Raw genomic sequence first — 19,436 nt, forward strand, 5'->3', positions numbered from 1 at the left:
GTGCGCAGTTACTCTCTCCCGGTCCTGCCGACGCGACATCGGATCTCTTTGGCTTCCAAAGCCCAGTCAGCGGACGTCGGTGGCTACTGTGTAGTGACCCTTTCAGAAAGGGGCACAGAATACAAAAATTTTAAACTCCTGGTCCTGCCCCATCTTTGCGCTGCCGTTCTACTGGGGTTGGATTTTCAGTGCCACCTTAAGAGTGTCACATTAGCGTACGACGGACCCCTCCCCCCACTCACAGTCTGCAGCCAGCAGCTTTTAAATCGCCCGCCGCGCACCATTTGCAGCCTCTCCACCCTTAAAGTCCCCCCCCCCCCTCCTTGTTCGCTAACCTCACCCGCGACTGTAAGCCCATCGCTACCAAAAGCAGGCGTTACAGTGCCGGGGATAGGAGCTTCATTAAATCAGAGGTAGCAAGACTCCTGAAGGAAGGGATTATTGAAAGTAGCACCAGCCCATGGCGAGCACAAGTGGTGGTAGTGAAGACTGGCGAAAAACAGCGCCTAGTTATTGACTACAGCCAGACGATCAATCGCTACACCCAGCTAGATGCATACCCACTCCCCGCATATCTGACATGGTCAATCAGATAGCACAATACCGGGTGTTCTCGACGATTGATCTGAAGTCGGCATACCACCAGCTCCCCATCAGGGCTGAGGACCGCCAGTACACAGCTTTTGAAGCTGACGGTCGTCTCTACCACTTCCTCAGAGTTCCCTTCGGCGTCACCAACGGGGTTTCAGTCTTCCAACGGGAGATGGACCGGATGGTCGACCAGAACGCGCTCCAGGCCACTTTCCCCTATCTAGACAACGTCACCATCTGCGGCCGCGACCAGCAGGACCATGATGTTAATCTAGAGAAATTCCTCCGTACGGCCCAGCGGCTGAACCTAACATACAACAAGGACAAATGTATGTTTCGTACCAAGCGCCTTGCCATTCTTGGCTGTGTAGTGGAGAACGGAGTCATCGGCCCCGACCCCGACAGGATGCGCCCCCTTATGGAGCTCCCCCCTCCCCCACTGCCAAAAAGCACTGAAGAGATGCCTAGGGTTTTTCTCGTACTATGCTCAGTGGGTGCCCAACTATGCGGACAAAGCCAGACCCCTCATCAAGTCCACCTCCTTCCCCCTGACAGCAGAGGCCTGTGCAGCCTTCACTCTCATATTGCGAAGGCCACAATGCACGCAGTGGATGAGTCCATCCCTTTCCAAGTGGAGAGCGACGCATCCGACTTTGCCCTAGCTGCAACCCTTAACCAGGCGGGGAGACCAGTGGCCTTTTTCTCAAGGACCCTCCAGGGCCCCGAGATTCGACACTCCTCTGTCGAAAAGGAGGCCCAGGCCATTGTGGAAGCTGTGCGACATTGGAGGCATTACCTGGCCGGAAAACGATTTACCCTGCTCACTGACCAGCGTTCAGTAGCTTTTATGTTTAATAATAAGCAGAGGGGCAAAATCAAGAACGACAAGATCTTGAGGTGGAGAATCGAACTCTCCACCTACAATTACGATATCTTGTACCGGCCCGGGAAACTCAATGAGCCCCCAGATGCCCTATCACGTGGTACATGCGCCAACGCGCAGGTCGATAGACTGAAGACCCTCCACAATGACCTCTGCCACCCGGGGGTCACCAGGTTTTTTCACTTCATCAAATCCCGTAACCTGCCCTACTCCATCGAGGAGGTCAGGACCATGTTGATAGCGCATCACTTGCTCTACGATTTTTCCTGCCAAAGTGCATAACCTCACACTTTCCAGTATTGTATTCCATCTGCCAAATCTCTGCCCACTTACTTAGCCTGTCTATGTCCCCTTGCAGGTTTTTTATGTCCTCCTCACTCACTACTTTCCCTCCCATCTTAGTATCATCTGCAAACTTTGGTATGTTACACTCGGTCCCCTCCTCCAAATCGTTAATATAGATTGTAAAGAGTTGGGGACCCAGCACTGACCCCTGCGGAACACCACTAGTTACTGATTGCCAGTCTGAGAATGAACCATTTATCCCAACTCTCTGCCTTCTGTTAGATAGCCAATCCTCTATCCATGCCAGAATATTACCCCCAATCCCGTGATTTTTTATCTTAAGCAATAATCTTTTGTGTGGCACCTTGTCAAATGCCTTTTGGAAGTCTAAATACACTACGTCCACTGGTTCCCCTTTATCCACCCTATATGTTACTTCCTCAAAGAACTCCAGCAAATTTGTCAAACATGACTTCCCTTCATAAAACCATGCTGACTTTGTCCTATTAAATTATGATTATCCAAATGTCCTGTTACTGTCTCCTTAATAATGGACTCCAAAATTTTACCTACCACAGATGTTAGGCTAACCGGTCTATAGTTTCCAGCCTTCTGTCTACTGCCCTTTTTAAATAAGGATGTTACATTAGCAGTTTTCCAGTCTGCCGGGACCTTTGTTGAGTCCAGGGAGTTTTGGAAAATTATTACTAATGCATCCACAATCCCTACCGCCACTTCCCTCAAGACCCTAGGATGTAAGCCATCAGGTCCAGGTGATTTATCTGCCTTGAGTCCCATTATTTTACCGAGTACCACTTCCTTAGTGATTTTGATCGTGTTTAGCTCCTCCCCCCCTATAGCCCCCTGTTTGTCCAGTGTTGGGATATTCTTAGTGTCCTCTACTGTAAAGACTGATACAAAATATTCATTCAGTGTTTTTGCCATCTCCATATTTCCCACCATTAATTTCCCGGTCTTATCCTCTAAGGGACCAACATTTACTTTAGCCACCCTTTTTCTTTTTATATAACTATAAAAACTCTTACTTTCTGTTTTTATATTTTTTGCTAATTTACTTTCATAATCTATCTTCCCTTTCTTAATCAATCTTTTTGTTATTTTTGCTGTCTTTTAAAGTTTTCCTAATCCTCTATCCTGCCACTAGATTTGGCTACCTTATATGCCCTTGTTTTTAGTCAAATACTATCCTTAATTTCTTTACTTAGCCACGGATGGCTGTCTTTTCTTTTACACCCTTTTCTTTTCAGTGGAATATATTTTTTTTGGAAGTTGTAAAATAACTCCTTAAATGTACACCACTGATCATGTATCGTCTTACCCTTTAATCTATTTTCCCAATCCACTCTACTCAATTCCGCTCTCATACCTTCATAGTCTCCTTTATTCAAGCTTAGCACGCTTGTTTGAGATCCAACCTTCTCACCCTCTAATTGAATATGGAATTCAACCATGTTATGGTCACTCATTCCAAGGGGATCCTTTACTAGGACATTTTTAATTAATCCTGTCTCGTTACACAGGACCAGATCTAAGGTTGCTTGCCCCCTGGTCGGTTCAGTTACATACTGCTCAAGAAACCCATCCCTCATACACTCAATGAACTCATCCTCAAGGCAGCCCTGCCCAATTTGATTTGTCCAATTAATATGATAGTTAAAATCCCCCATAATTATAGATGTTCCCTTATTACAAGCCTCAACTATTCCTGATTAATACTCCGTCCAACAGAGTTGCAACTGTTCGGAGGCCTATAGACTATGCCCACTAGTGGTTTTTTTCCCCTTATTATTCCTTACCTCCACCCAAACTGTTTCATTATCCTGATCTTTTGACCCAATATCATTTCTCTGTATTACAGTGATTCCTTCCTTTATTAACATAGCCACCCCACCTCCCCTTCCTTCCTGCCTGTCCTTCCTGATCGTTAAATAACCTGGTATGTTTAATTCCCAGGCATTGTCACCCTGCAGCCATGTTTCTGTAATGGCCACAAGATCATACCCATATGTAGTTATTTGTGCCATTAACTCGTCTATTTTGTTACGAATGCTACGTGCATTCAGATAGAGAACTTTCATATATGTTTTGTGACACTTAGTTCCTGCTTTTGCCCTTTTTATTACTTTACCTTTTACTCCATACCTTCTGCCCCTTCCTGACACGCTCTGGTTTTTAATTTCCCCACTACTACCTAAGTCTATGACCTTCTCTGTTGTCATTTTTATTATTTGCTCTCTAGGAACCTCCCCCCACTAGTTAGTTTAAAGCCCTCTCTACAGCCCTAGTTATATGATCCGCCAGGACTCGAGTCCCAGCACTGGCCAAGTGAAGCCCGTCCCAACGGAACAGCTCCCTCCTGCCCCAGTACTGGTGCCAGTGTCCCAGGAAGCAAAACCCATTTCTCCCACACCAGTCTTTGAGCCACGCATTTAACTCTCTAATTTTATTTGTCCTAGCCAAATTCGCTCGTGGCTCAGGTAATAATCCAGAGATTATTACCCTTGAGGTTCTGTTTTTTAATTTGACCCCTAGCTGCTCGTACTCCTTTTAACAGAACCGGCTTCCTAGTCCTATCTACGTCATTTGTACCAACATGGACCACGACAACTGGATCCACCCCCTCCCACTGCAAGTTTCTTTCCAGCCCAGAGGACATGTCCTTAACCCTGGCACCGGGTAGGCAACACAGCCTTCGGGACTCTCACTCTCGGCTGCAGAGAACTCTATCTATCCCCCTAATAATACTATCCCCTACCACTGCAACATTTCTATTTACTCCCCCCTCTTGAATGGCCCCCTGTACCACGGCGCTGTGGCCAGGTTGCTCATCCTCCCTGCAGTCCCTGCTCCTGTCCCCACAAGGAGTAAGAACTTCAAACCTGTTGGACAAGAGCAAGGGCTGCGGCTCCTCCAGCTCTACCTCCTGGATCCCCGTACCTGCCTCACTCGTAGTCACACCGTCCTGTCCCTGACCATGGGCTACATCTGAATTACTTAACTTCATAGGTGTGACCACCTCCTGATACACAGAGTCCAGGTACTTCTCCCCCTCCCTGATGTGTCGCAGTGTCTGAAGCTCAGACTCCAGCTCATCAACACGGAGCTGGAGTTCCTGTAGCAGCAGACACTTGTCACAGACGTAATCACCGTGAGCCTCAATGGGGTTCACCAGCTCCCACATCTCGCAACAGTAACACATCACCTGCTCCATTCTATGTAATTAATTAAATTTTTTATTGTTAGTTATGGACACCCTCTGCCCGATTTTAGATGCTAGTATCCCCTTTAATTAATTGGATTTAAATTAAATCAATCCCTCTAGTTACACCAGTTAAATGGTTTACCAACAGTCACTCTGTGCCAGAAAGGCCTTATTAACTACAACCCACAGAGTTAAAGTTTGAAAAAAGCACCTAACACCCCACTTACCCAAACTCACAGCACTCTTTGATGACTCGCCTGATCCTGTGAGCTTTGGTGATGTGAACAACGGAGTTCCATGGCGGCTGCAATCCGAGCACGGCTGCCCGGATCACACGTAACTTATTTTGAGGCCTCTGTCTTTACAGAATTCACTATGCCATAAGGCTTGAGATAATGAATTAATTAATGAATTATACTAATTAGGCATAACTTAATTTGTGCAAACAAGTTAACCTGTTGACTTACTCACACATATGTAAAATGAGGTAACAGCGCTGCTCATGTATATCTTTGGTGCTTTCTCAGACCTCCCTCCCATCTCTGCTTTTGAAATCGCTCCCCATCATCCTTCTGTGTCCCACTTGATGCTAATGTTGAGAATAGATCAGTTTTACAAAGCAAGGGATGTTGGGACAACCCTGCTCCCTAATAACATTGTTTCACCTGTGAGATGGAAACCAAGGAAGCTTTGATGTTTTCAGACCAGCAAGTTGGGTGCAATAGAGTGTCACCAATTCTGTTGCTCCTGATCAACCGCTCTGTTCAAAAAAAGTAATTTTACTTAAGACTGGATCACAAGAAAATTAAGTCAGGAGCAAATCGGCATGAAGGCCATTGGGATTTCCCAGGATCCCACCCGCCTCACTACATCTGTTTTTTAAAACTCTGTTTAGTAAATAACTGCTGCTGGGTTACCATTAAGACTGAGTGAGTCAACAGATAATTAATAAAATTGCTTGGTGGTGCATTAATACTGACTGCCCTTGTTCTCTCCTTAAAGATGCACTACAAACATTGTGCACTACACCTTATACTGCAGAGTGATAGGGCAGTGGATTGGGGAATCATGCATGGTACTGGTAACCTAAAAAGGCAAAAACGAAACTGAGTTTCAGTTTGTGCAGCAGTGCAGAATATGATGAAGACACCTATTCTGATTGAATATCATTAAGGTATTTTTTTACATGCAGGTATGAATCACCTAGGCAGCATCTGTGTTTGAGGGGGCAGCTGGGTGACCTGCTCTCAGACCTCAACCTCGATCAGTGCCCCTTTGAACGAGCCTCTGGCATTAATCCCACAATCACGGGGTTAAGAATTGGAACTGACTAATGCAGGGACTGAACCAGCATTCCCAGCACCATGATGTTGTGCATCTACCTTCCAACAAGCTGCAGCATCTTGTCACCCTTAATACTGTAGTGCTCAGTATTAAAGCCTCACCACGGCTAGAATAAATCTGCTATTTGATTGCTTTTAAAATTAGGCATGAAATATACATTAGAAAGTTTTATGTTGGAAATTATAACAGAGTCAATCGGCCCTGTAAACCAAATAGTCTTCAAAGTGCTGACTAAAGATTATCGTAATGTTCTTGTTCATCTTATGTTTACAGGCGATTGAGGAAGGGAATCTTGATGCACTTGACCATTCTGACTTTCAAGATACAGATATTCCATTTGAAATACCTGTCCCTGTAAAACAGCACATTTCAGTAAGTTCAAAAGCAAATGTCATAGGTCTGTGTATTATGTGTTGTGTCCATTGGTAATAATATCATGTGATTCCAAATTTGAATACCAAATCTGAATTTTGGAGTTGAATTTCTTAATGGAGTGTTGCTATTCTAGTGTAGTCTTAGTTTGTTTTTGAATCAGAGCAGCTCTGTTCAAAAGCCCCTAAATTGAATAGTATTTGAAATAGCCAACATATGATTTTGAATAAACTGGGGAATAAAAAGGTTTATTTTGGATTTTGAAATGTCTTCATTGATGAAAAATGAATGTTTCTGGCCTCTGTGGCACCACTGAGATTATTTGCTATTTATTTATACCTGTAGATGTTCCCATGTTCTCAGTGGCTCCTACCCGTACATAATTATGCCCTCAACATGTTTTCACATTACCTGGCTCATCTAGCGCTTATGTGTATTGCAGTCTTTGAACTTTCATACCTCTATCTAAATTAATATTCTCCTCCCAATTATGTGTTAATCTTCCTTTACTACGGTTGCCGATTAATAATGGGAATATGTTCTAAATAGAGCTACCAAGGAGTGTTAATGCATGTAACTCTTCAGGCAATAGCTAACCCATAATACAGGCTGAAAGTTTCAGCCATTTATTTTAATATATTTTCTCATTGAAGTCTCATCAGAAGTTCAAGTGACAGTTTTTTTAATTCATTCACACGATGTGTACGTCACCGGCAAAGCCAGCATATATTGCCCATCCCTAATGGCCCTTGAGAAGCTGGTGGTGAGCCGTCTTCTTCAATATAACTGAGTGGCTTGCTAGGCCATTTCAGAGGGCAATTAAGAGTCAACCATATTGCTGTGGGTCTGGAGTCACATATAGGCCAGACCGGGTAAGAACGGCAGATTTCCTTCCCTAAAGGACATTACTGAACCAGATGGGTTTTTACGACAATCCAGTAGTTTCATGGTCACCATGACCAATACTAGCTTTTTATTCCAGATTTATTTAATTGAATTTAAATTCCCCAGCTGCCGTGGTGGGATTTGAACTCATAATCATTAGTCCAGGCCTCTAGATTACTAGTCCAGTAACATAACCACTATGCTACCGTACCCGTAAAGTATTGGTCACAATGTTATTCCATGTATTAATTAAAGGGTAAGTCATGACAGGAGAGCCCAGCCCCGTGGTATGCTCCTCCTGCGCTATGTGGGAACTCAGGGACACTTCCTGTGTCCCTGACAACTATGTGTGCAGGAAGTGTGTCCAGCTGCAGCTACTGGCAGACCGCATTGCGGCGCTGGAGCTGCAATTGGACACATACTGGACCATTCGCGATGCTGAGGACGTCGTGGATATCACGTTTAAGCAGTTGGTCACACCGCAGGCAAAGGTTGGACAGGCAGAAAGGGAAGGGGTGACCAACAGACAGAGTACTAGGCGCAGGCAGGTAGTGCAGGGGTCCCCTGTGGACATCCCCCTCTCAAACAGATACACCACTTTGAATACTGTTGGGGGGGATGGCTTATCAGAGGAAGGCAGCAGCAGCCAACTTCCTGGCACCGGGGCGGCTCTGCTGCACAGGACGGGAGGCAAAAGAGGGGTAGAGCTATAGTAATAGGGGATTCTATTGTAAGGGGAATAGATAGGCGTTTCTGCGGCCGCAAACGAGACTCCAGGATGGTGTGTTGCCTCCCTGGTGCAAGGGTCAAGGATGTCTCAGAGCGGCTGCAGAACATTTTGGAACGGGAGGGTGAACAGCCAGTTGTCGTGGTGCATATAGGTACCAACGATATAGGTAAAAACGGGATGAGGTCCTAAAAGCTGAATATAGGGAATTAGGAGGTAAATTAAAAAATAGGACTTCAAAGGTAGTAATCTCAGGATTGCTACCAGTGCCACGTGCTAGTCAGAGTAGAAATAGAAGGATATTTCAGATAAATACATGGCTAGAGGAATGGTGCGAGGGGGAGGGATTCAAATTCCTGGGACATTGGAACCAGTTCTGGGGGAGGTGGGACCAGTTCAAACCAGACGGTTTGCACCTGGGTAGGGCCGGGACCGATGTCCTAGGGGGAGTGTTTGCTAGTGCCCTGGGGAGGGTTTAAACTAAAATGGCAGGGGGTTGGGAACCTGAGCAGGTGGACAGAGGAAAGGGAAACAAGGATAAGAGCAAAAGATAGGAAGGAGAAAAACACAAGTGGCAGTCAGAGAAATCAACGGTTTAAATCAAACATGGCCACAGTAAATAATAATTCTAATAGGTCTAAGAGCGTTAAAAAAACAAGCCTGATGGCTTTGTGTCTTAATGCGAGGAGCATTTGTAATAAGGTGGATGAATTGGCTGCACAAATAGTGGTAAACGAATATGATTTGATTGGGATTACGGAAACATGGCTCCAGGGTGGCCAAGGCTGGGAACTCAACATCCAGGGATTATTCATTATTCAGGAAAGATAGGCAAAAAGGAAAGGGAGGTGGGGTAGCATTGCTGGTTAAAGAAGGGATTAACACAATTGTAAGGAAGGATATTAGCTCTGATGATGTGGAATCTGTATGGGTAGAACTGAGAAATACCAAGGGGCAGAAAATGTTAGTGGGAGTGGTATATAGACCCCCAAACAGTAATGCGGAGATTGGGGATGGCATTAAAAGGGAAATTAGAGAATCGTGCAATAAGGGCACAGCAGTCATCATGGGTGACTTTAATCTACATATAGATTGGGCTAACCAAATTAGTAACAATACTGTGGAGGAGGAATTCCTGGAGTGTTTACGGGATGGTTTCCTGGACCAATATGTCGAGGAACCAACCAGACATCAGGCCATCTTAGACTGGGTATTATGTAACGAGAAAGGATTAATTAGCAATCTTGTTGTACAAGGCCCCTTGGGTCGGAGCGATCATAATATGATCGAATTCTTCATTAAGATGGAGAATGAAGTAGTTGACTCAGAGACTAGGGTCCTGAATTTAAATAAAGGAAACTACGATGGTCTGAGGCACGAGTTGGGTAGGATTGATTGGGGAATGTCACTCAAAGGGTTGATGGTGGATAGGCAATGGCAAACATTCAAAGACCGCATGGATGAACTACAGAATTTGTTCATCCCAGTTTGGCATAAAAATAAAACAAAAAAGGTGACTCAACCGTGGCTAACAAGGGAAATTAGGGATAGCATAAGATCCAAGGAGAGGACATATAAATTGGCCAGAAAAAGCAGTAAACCTGAGGATTGGGGGCAGTTTAGGATTCAACAAAGGAGGACAAAGGGATTAATTAAGAAGGGGAAAATAGAATATGAGAGTAAGCTTTCAGGGAACATAAAAACTGACGGTAAAAGCTTTTATAGATATGTGAAGAGAAAAAGATTGGTGAAGTCAAGCGTAGGTCCCTTGCAGTCAGAATCAGGAGAATTTATAATGGGGAACAAAGAAATGGCAGACCAATTAAATACATATTTTGGTTCTGTCTTCACAAAGGAGGACACAAATAACCTCCCAGAGATGTCGGGGAACATAGGGTCTGATGAAAGGGAGGAACTGAAAGAAATCAGTATTTGTAGGGAAATGGTGTTAGGGAAATTGATGGGATTGAAGGCTGATAAATCTCCAGGGCCTGATAATCTACATCCTAGAGTACTTAAGGAAGTGGCCCTAGAAATAGTAGATGCATTGCTGGTCATCTTCCAGCATTCGATGGAATCTGGAACAGTACCCATGGAGTGGAGGGTAGCTAATGTTACCCCACTATTCAAAAAAGGTGGTAGAGAGAAAATGGGGAATTACAGACCGCTAAGCCTGACATCGGTAGTGGGGAAAATGCTAGAGTCCATTATAAAAGATGTAATAACAGAGCACTTGGAAAACAGTGACCGGATCGGACAAAGTCGACATGAATTTACAAAAGGTAAATCATGCTTGACTAATCTACTGGAATTTTTTGAGGATGTAACTGGTAAAATAGATAAGGGAGAACCAGTGGATGTGGTGTATTTGGACTTTCAGAAGGCTTTCGATAAGGTCCCGCATAAGAGATTAGCGTGTAAAGTTAAGGCACATGGGATTGGGGGTAAGGTATTGACTTGGATAGAAAACTGGTTGGCAGACAGAAAGCAAAGAGTTGGAATAAACGGGTCTTTTTCCGAGTGGCAGGCAGTGACGAGTGGGGTACCGCAGGGATCGGTCCTTGGACCCCAGCTATTCACAATATATATTAATGATCTAGACAAGGGAACTAGATGTAATATCTCCAAATTTGCAGACGACACAAAGCTGGGTGGGCGTGTGTGCTGTGAGGAGGATGCTGAGAAACTCCAGGATGATTTGGACAGGTTGGGTGATTGGGTAGAAGCATGGCAGATGCAATATAACGTGGATAAATGTGAGGTTATCTGCTTTGGTGGCAAAAACAGGAAGGCAGATTATTATCTGAACGGCAATAGATTAGGAGAAGGGGAAGTGCAACGAGACCTGGGTGTCCTTGTGCACCAGTCGCTGAAGGTAAGCATGCAGGTGCAGCAGGCGGTTAAGAAGGCAAATGGTATGTTGGCCTTCGTAGCGAGAGGATTCAAGTACAGGAACAAGGATGTCTTGCTGCAGTTGTACAGGGCCTTGGTGAGACCACATCTTGAGTATTGTGTGCAGTTTTGGTTGCCTTATCTGAGGAAGAATGTTCTTGCTATGGAAGGAGTTCAGCGAAGATTCACCAGTCTGATACCTGTAAGAAGTCACACAACACCAGGTTATAGTCCAACAGCTTTATTTGAAATCACAAGCTTTCGGAGCGCTGCTCCTTCTTCAGGTGAAGTGACCTGATACCTGGGATGGCAGGAATGACGTATGAGGAGAGGTCGATTGGGCTTGTACTCGCTGGAGTTTAGAAGAATGAGAGGGGATCTCATTGAAACTTATAAAATTCTGACAGGACTGGACAGACTAGATGCAGGAAGGATGTTCCTGATGGTCGGGGAGTCCAGAACCAGGGGTCACAGTCTAAGGATAAGGGGTAGGCCATTTAGGACAGAAATGAGGAATTTCTTCACCCAGAGAGTGGTGAACCTGTGGAATTTTCTACCACAGAAGGCAGTAGAGGCCAATTCATTAAATATATTCAAGAAGGAGTTAGATATATTTCTTAAGGCGAAAGGGATCAAGGGGTATGGGGAGAAAGCAGGGAATTTGGATGATCAGCCATGATCGCATTGAATGGCGGAGCAGGCTCGAGGGGCTGAATGGCCTACTCCTGCTCCTATCTTCTATGTTTCTATGTAGGTTTTTCAAAAATGGAAATCATTAAAAAAAAATGTTTTAATGGCCTGATGTTCTGAGATAACTGCGGCTGATCAGAAACAAATGCTGAGGCTTTCTGAACTCCTTTTTCTAGCAGTAGTTTTGCTTCAGCTTAACTTGTTTCATTTCACAGTTCCTTGCATAGCAATGCAGTTAAAGTTTCTTTTTTTTTTCAGGAGGATAAGCGTGAGGAAATTAGGGATTGGGTTCTCACTGTGTCTATGGACCAGCGAGTTGAGCAAGTCCTACCAACAGATGAACGAGACACTTATGAAGCCTCTTTAATGGCTGTAAATACTGGGATCCGTTCTCTTCCTTGTATAATAACAGGTGATGATTATTTTATGTTAAGTACAGCTGGGGGTTAATTATTTGTCACAGTAAGGTAAGGAATTACAATGCTGGGAAATGGAACATTTACCTACTCTTCATCCATTTAAGCACCCCTCAGCCAAAATTATAACCTGGATTAAAAGCATGATAAAAGTCTACTCTGTCAATATTGTCTTAACCCATACTGCACCAGTATGACATTTAGACTTAGAGACCTTACTTGGTCACATAACTTGCTGATGCTGTCTAGGTGCAAACATGAAAAGTAACCACTTGGGAAAGCTGCTGGATCGATGCCAGTGCCAACGGAAGGTTCACCAGCAAGAGTTACTGGCCACAAAATTGGACATAGTAGCACCCTTTTCTTGGGCGCTATGAGTCTTCTTAGGGTTCCAAAATGGCGTCCATGGTGCGCGCGCACTTTTGCGGCAAAGCGCGCTAGACGCCATCTTAGTAAAGGGATTAGTACGTGTGCACTTAATGTCCACCGGAAGTATGCAGAGCAGACAGATCATGCAGCGTGCAACGCTGATTTGACGCCAGGGCTGCCATTTTGGAGGTCCATGTGGTGGTATGCTGCATGCTGCACAACCTTGCGATCTTGAGGGAACCCTTTCCACCACCTATCGGATGAGAAGCTGAGGAGCAGAGCATGAGGAGGAGGAGGAGGAGGAGGCAGAAGACGAGGAAGAGGAAGGGAGGCTGCAACCAATACAGCCCCTTTCTGCCCGGGCTGTACGTGAAGAACTAGTTCAAGTGCAATACCAGTAACTTTAACCCCAACTCCCCAGTCACCAAAAGTCCCACACTCTGTCACTGACCTTCCCTCTGGCACTGGCCATCACATTGTCCTCTTGGCCACAATGCTGACAGGCAACAGCAGGGGTGGGATCATGAATGCTATCATCCTGAGAGGACAGCAGGTTCATGCTCCATTGGGACCACTGCCACTCCCCGTGGCGGCGCCTCAGCAATCCTAATAATCTGTTAGAGGACAGATGGCTGGACTGCTGTGACACCCTGGAAGCCCCTTTGAACACTAGTCTCCACAGCCATGATGGCAGCAGTCTGAGCTTACGTGGCAGCAAGCTAAGATTGCATGACAGCAGTCTGAGCTTTCACTGGAACACTCAGACTTCTGGTGGAAGCTGCTTGTGCTGCAATGGAAGCCGAGACATCAGTCATCAGACGCTGCATCATGGTTGGTTCCACAAGTGTGTTGATGGAGTTGGCCACCAGTTCCACGCTCTGTTCAAAACCCTGTGCTAAATTGCTACCGGACTCCTCCATGCTCCTTGACATTGAACGCAGGCTTTCTGGCAGGCTTCCCAATGCACCAACCATTTTGTTGTGTACACCCATCAGCCTTCTTCTGTAGCCTGGTCTATCGAAGTCCTCATCCGAGACCTCTGCAGCAGAACTCGTGTGAGACCTTGCCCTCCGGCAAGCAGTCACCTGCACTATCCTTGCCCCCCTGCCCTGGCTACAGCATACTTGTGCCCGGTGTCTTGCCACGTGCAGATCCTGCCTCTATGCTATCCTCTAAGATACGTGCAGTCACAGTATCTAAGCTGGTGGCTGCGAGTGTGAAATTAAGTGTCGGTGTGTCTTCCATCATCACTGTGTTCTTGGTCTTCCTCCACTGCCTGGGCAGGTTGCAGTTCTTGATTATCTGAAAGGTATAAGGGATATGGATACGGTTGTGGTGCAACAATCCCTCTAAAAAAATTTTTGGCCCGCGCGGTCCCTGTAACGAGCTGCACGGGTCATTCAAAATTCTGCTCAGGTGCGGTTTTTCTATTTAAAAGCCCGCAGACTGGCTGGACATGCAGAGCGCTACGCAGCTTAAAGGGAACATTGTTGTGGTGAGTGGAAAGGGGAAAGTAAGAAATGCACGCTTATACCATCTGCAGCTTGTAAGCCAGAAGAGATTGTAGGGCGAGGGGGAAGTGGGATGTGAGATGGACAATTAGATATGAGGATATCGTCATCTTCAATGGATTCAGCCCCGCCGGTGGCCACAGCCTCAGCAATGGCCCTTCCCATAATGACCACCACCATCTCCTCCATGGGAGTTAGAACATGTAGGCGCGCAACTCCCCCTCCGGTTAGTTCCTGCTGATTCCAGTTGTGCGCCACCTTCTCCTGCAAGAGAGAGGGAATTGTGTCAGTGAGTCTTGTGCAATATATTTGGGTGATATGGCTGTCGTGGTTGAATAGCTGGTAGTGTGTGCAAGGTGTGAGGCTTGCAACAGTGCTAAGTGTGTGAGGGTGAGGTGAAGCATATGAATGTTCGGTATTGATTGATAAAGATTGTTGGTAGGTGAGTGATGGGGGTGTGGTGAATTGAGCAGTGGCTGAGACTAGTGGTGTGGCTAGTAGGATATGGCATTTGAAGATGCATTCACTGACCTTGACCACTCCTAGAGGTCATTAAACTTCTTGCATCACTACATCCCAGTCCTCGAGGTCAAACTCCTGGCATTGACCTCTTTGACTATCTGTTCCCACTGCCTTCTCATCGTGTGTCTGGAGGGCCTCCTGCCCCCCTACGGATTAAGAACATCTCTCCTCCTCCACCAAGACCTCCAGTGCAGTGTTCGAAAACCTCTCCCATGGTCAGCCGTTGTTGATTGTTGCACAGCACTATTCCCCATGATCTCAGCACCTGCAGCAGCCACAATGCACCTCCCCTTTAAGCGGTGCAGGCAGCACAAAGCTGGCATGCTGCCTGCATTACACTGAACGGGCATGGGGTAATCGTGCATTGCGATCCCTGCACCCGTTTTTAGGGGCTGTCCAATATAACCCCCAGTATCTTTAATAGAGATGACAAGAAAAAAGAGGAGGAGGGGAGAAAACTGAGTAAAAAGAGCAAGGTAATGGCCCAGATTGTGCTGGAGTGGGGCATCTGTTAGTTAGACTTGTTCATGCACGTTTAGGTTTTAACATTTTTTTACCCACAAAGTTGCCGTAAGTGCGAGGGCATCTGAGACCTTGGTGAACAACGGGACAAAGGGTATCTCCTTAACCAATCAGATTGAAGGGCTGAAATGAACAGAACAAGGTCTGAACAAGGAAGTGCAAGTTAAAATAGGTTAATTCAAGGTCAAATCAAGTACAGAAAGAGAACTAAAGAGAGGGCAAGAAATATTGGATTAAGAGAGAGAGAAAAACAGACAAAGGAAAAGGAAGAAAACAAATTTAAAAATTTAAATTTGACATTTTTTAAATCTCCTAAAACAATTCACAACCTGAAGGAATGAAACTCCACTCTTTTAATTGTTCACTTTCTGGACAAGAGAGGTTGATTGGCTGTCATTAACAATTATCATGTAGTTTAAAGGGTTCTTGCGCTGTTAATTACTAGACTTAACTTTCTGTGGCGAGTTTAATGGGCAACTAATGTGCAAATGCAGCAACTTCATGAAAGTCACGGGGAGGTTAAGGGCGAAATGCCATTTTCATGAAGTTAACGGCGGAACAGCACAAATTGGCCAGCAAGTTGTGGTGATTCGCAGTTCACAGTGTATCTTTTCCTTGCCACAAGTTGCTGGTCGATTTGCACATTAATAACAGTGCGTGTCATTCACACTTATTTTGTTAAGAAAATTCTGGGCCAGTGGTTATTTTAGGAACAGATTAAAGGTTATAAGAATAAAGATAAATATAGATTATCTATGGAACACGTATTGCTAGAATCATGGATGAATCACCTGTAGAATTCAACTGGTTAGGGTTGCAAAATTGGATTATTATTTTGGAATTTTGCTTTATTACTCGGGGGGGAGGGGGGTCAGCAAAAAAATTCACAAAGCTCTATATTCTTGGAGGTTTATATGTAGCTGGTTATCTCCCACAGGAGTTGAGCAGAGTCTGCTATAGTAACTTGTATATGTCCTGCAGAGGGATTGGGCCTAAATGGCTTTTTTGTGTTTCATGCTTTCTCATATTCTTATGTTCTTAAGATTTAATTAAAATCAGTCACGTCTGCATATGTAAAGCTGGTGGAGGGGCGGAATGACCTGTGTATCAACCAAAAATGTACGGGGGAAGAATGATCCAAGTCTGTCGATGAATGTCAATGCAAAGTGATCAGTATGATGATTTGAATTAATTAAATTCACCATATTTTTGTCCTTAGGTGCTAGCTTCTTAGTGCCTGCAATAATAATGGCAAACATCTTCCTCTTGCTCTGGCCAAAAGTACTGTGTGCCTATGCCTACTTTATCTCTTTCATGTATCTCCCCTTATGCCTACTCTCTGGGAGGTGGTGACTCTACTCAGTTATAGGTCCAACACTGGCAAGTCCCAGGTACACCACCCAAGAATGCTTTCTTGTGTGTACATTTGGTCTGGGAGGTAACACAACTGAGTCTGTTCCTGTCCTCTAAGAACCTGTTTTGGTTTTTTTACTCCACCTTGGCTCAGGGATGTAGAGGCTAGTTGTAATGGCTTGTTACCATTATGGCTGAGATCAGCCTGCTCATCAGAGACCAGTAATGGAACCTATGACCTTCCTGCTCTAAATGGCTCAGTACCACACCACACGGCACATATACCCACTGTGTCATTGGGGATTTATACAGAAATAATATTTATGCCTAAAAACCCAAGGGAACATTGGACCCTTTTGCCCCTATACACATCATGATATATCTACAAACAGATTTCCTCAAAAAGTAAGCTAACCATTTTCATGTACTGAGTAACCATTTCTTTTATGGCTACTTAGGTTATCCAGTACTTCGTAACAAAATTGAATTCAAAAAACCTGGAAAAGCAGCAAACAAAGATGACTGGAACAAATTCCTCATGGCAGTGAAAGTAAGTAACTGCACAAAGTTCCATAGTATTCAAGTTATGTGGAGAGTTGTCCCAGAAGCAGTAAATAGTTATCATAAAATGTGGAGTAGGACTCGAGATTTGATCTCGTAGTACTGTAGTTTATATTAATTCAGTTCCTGTTCTCCGTCCAGGACAAAATTAAATAAAACATAATCTAGTCTTGGTATTTAGGCTGCTACACATGGTTAATTCAGGAGAGAGCAATCGTTCGGCTAAAAAATAGAACTGTTTCAGCCAATAGCAGTTCTCACAGGAGCTACATATTTGACCTCTTCAGGGGTAGTGACTGTTTATCTTGAGTTCCTAAATCTGATGTTTCCATTTGTACAACTATACTTATACAAAAGTTGACTTGGAGGCAAAATCATTTGTTCAGATATTTACAAGGAAATATCAATAATGATTAACAAGTCACATTTAAGCATCCTGATTTATGTATGGGGCAAAGGTGGGCAATCCAATTTAATTTGTAATTATTAAACATTTTATTCCATCTCCAGACAACTCACAGTCCCGAATGCCAAGATGTTTTGAAGTTTGTCAGTCAATGGTGTGGAGGCCTCCCCAGTGCTAGCTTCTCCTTCCAATGAAGAACACTAATAAATGATCATCTGTTATAAAACTATATTTTATGTGTATTTCTATTTTATGGTGAGTGCTTAGGTGACCACAAAGTCTGCTTCATTATTCTCTTCCACTCTTGAGGACTTGTATTTATTTGCAGATTTGCCTTCTAAATAAAACTTTAAAAAACAAAACTGCATACCATTGGCTTTTTGAATCTGTGCCATTTTGTGCCATTACAAAATACCTGTACTTAATATTTCTTTGCATATGTATGTAAACAATCAATATTTAGAATTTTTCAAGTACTGTTTGTGTTTTTTGAGGTGACAGACGTTGGAGCTGGGAAGCAAATCACTTTTTTAATTTCTGTTATCCTATTGTGTGCCGCAAGGGGCAACCTCCGAATAGCACGCATTACAGTACCTGTCTTTTTTTTTTCTTTCCTTGCCCATGTTATCTTCAGGATTCTCTGATTAAGACTGCTGAACTGTGCAGTTTTGTTCTGTGGCCCAGTAACATAGGGTGACCATATTTTCTAAACTGAATCCAGGGACACAGAGTGAGAGCACATCAAAGTAGCTGGGACGTGTTTCGAGAAAACCAGCATGACGACTTTGTTACTTCTGCTGGTAGAATACGTGTCGAGACGCCATTTTCACTTTACACCGAATCGCGAATCTTGCATGTGTTCTAGCAATAGTGCTGTACCATCTATACTCGTCCCCGAATACCCTAACTGTTAATTTCTCAATTCTAAATCTGTTCCAAACAGACTGAGATTTTCCACATAAGGTGTGAAACACCCTCTGTCTCACAAGGCTTCAGAAGCCTCTTCCCGGTGGGAGAATTTAGAGCTTGCCTTATTCATTAAAAAAAAATGATGCACCATGCTGATCTCTGAGGTAAAGTAAATCCTCTCACCACGCCCCCGGCTTCTCACACGCATTTTAAAGGTTCCGCCCTCCGGCCAGTCACTGTTGGCTGAATCATGGGGTCAGGTGCCTCAATCCCCCAGAGTGCAGTGTGGCCCAAGCTATCCATAGGACCTTTTCTCCGCCACGCTGCATTGTGGGATCATCTCCTCCGTTCAACTGGTTACTGCAATCCGTTCCTGAGCTCAAACCGGGAGCGAATGAGACAAAAAGCTCACCACCAACGAGTTTCCTGAACCGGGGACTCTTCCGGGGACGTTGTTTGCCCAGGGACTGTCCCTGGAAAGCAGGGATTTGGGGGTCAGCCTACAGTAACTGCTAAGATGTGAGTTGATGTTGGCTAAACTCATTTCATGTAAGACCCTTATAGTGAGAAGAAAAACATTTTCATCCTGTTAGGCTGGACGGAGTCAGACCCAGATTCCAGAAGTGAGTACAAGTGTTCTCCCTTAGAAACATAGAAACACAGAAGATAGGAGCAGGAGTAGGCCATTCGGCCCCTCGAGCCTGCTCCGCCATTTAATGAGATCATGGCTGATCATCCAAATTCAGGACCCTGTCCCTGCTTTCTCCCCATATCCCTTGATCCCTTTGGCCTTAAGAAATATATCTAACTTCTTGAATATATTTAATGAATTGGCCACAACTGCCTTTTGTGTTAGAGAATTCCACAGGTTCAGCACTCTCTGGGTGAAGAAATTCCTCCTCATCTCTGTCCTAAATGGCTTACCCCTTATCTTTAGACTGTGACCCCTGGTTCTGGACTCCCCCGCCATCGGGA

General features: G+C 44.6%; 1 protein-coding gene across 2 annotated transcripts in view; it reads left to right on the forward strand.

Moving 5' to 3' along the window:
* ift172 (intraflagellar transport 172) overlaps positions 1–17,914 on the forward strand; it is a 179,456-nt gene extending 161,542 nt beyond the window's left edge. For both annotated transcript variants that reach the window (XM_085996985.1, XM_085996986.1), the window contains 4 exons: positions 6,600–6,698; positions 12,151–12,304; positions 17,044–17,135; positions 17,657–17,914. In XM_085996985.1, the coding sequence (XP_085853111.1) occupies positions 6,600–6,698; positions 12,151–12,304; positions 17,044–17,135; positions 17,657–17,746 (435 nt within the window). In that variant the 3' untranslated portion in view covers positions 17,747–17,914. The remainder of the gene's footprint in view (positions 1–6,599; positions 6,699–12,150; positions 12,305–17,043; positions 17,136–17,656) is intronic.
* The last annotated feature ends 1,522 nt before the right edge of the window (positions 17,915–19,436 follow it).

The sequence above is a fragment of the Somniosus microcephalus genome, chromosome 9 (genome assembly GCF_052327205.1).
Source record: "Somniosus microcephalus isolate GS21.2 chromosome 9, FLI_Smic_1.0, whole genome shotgun sequence".
In the NCBI taxonomy this organism is placed as follows: domain Eukaryota; kingdom Metazoa; phylum Chordata; class Chondrichthyes; order Squaliformes; family Somniosidae; genus Somniosus; species Somniosus microcephalus.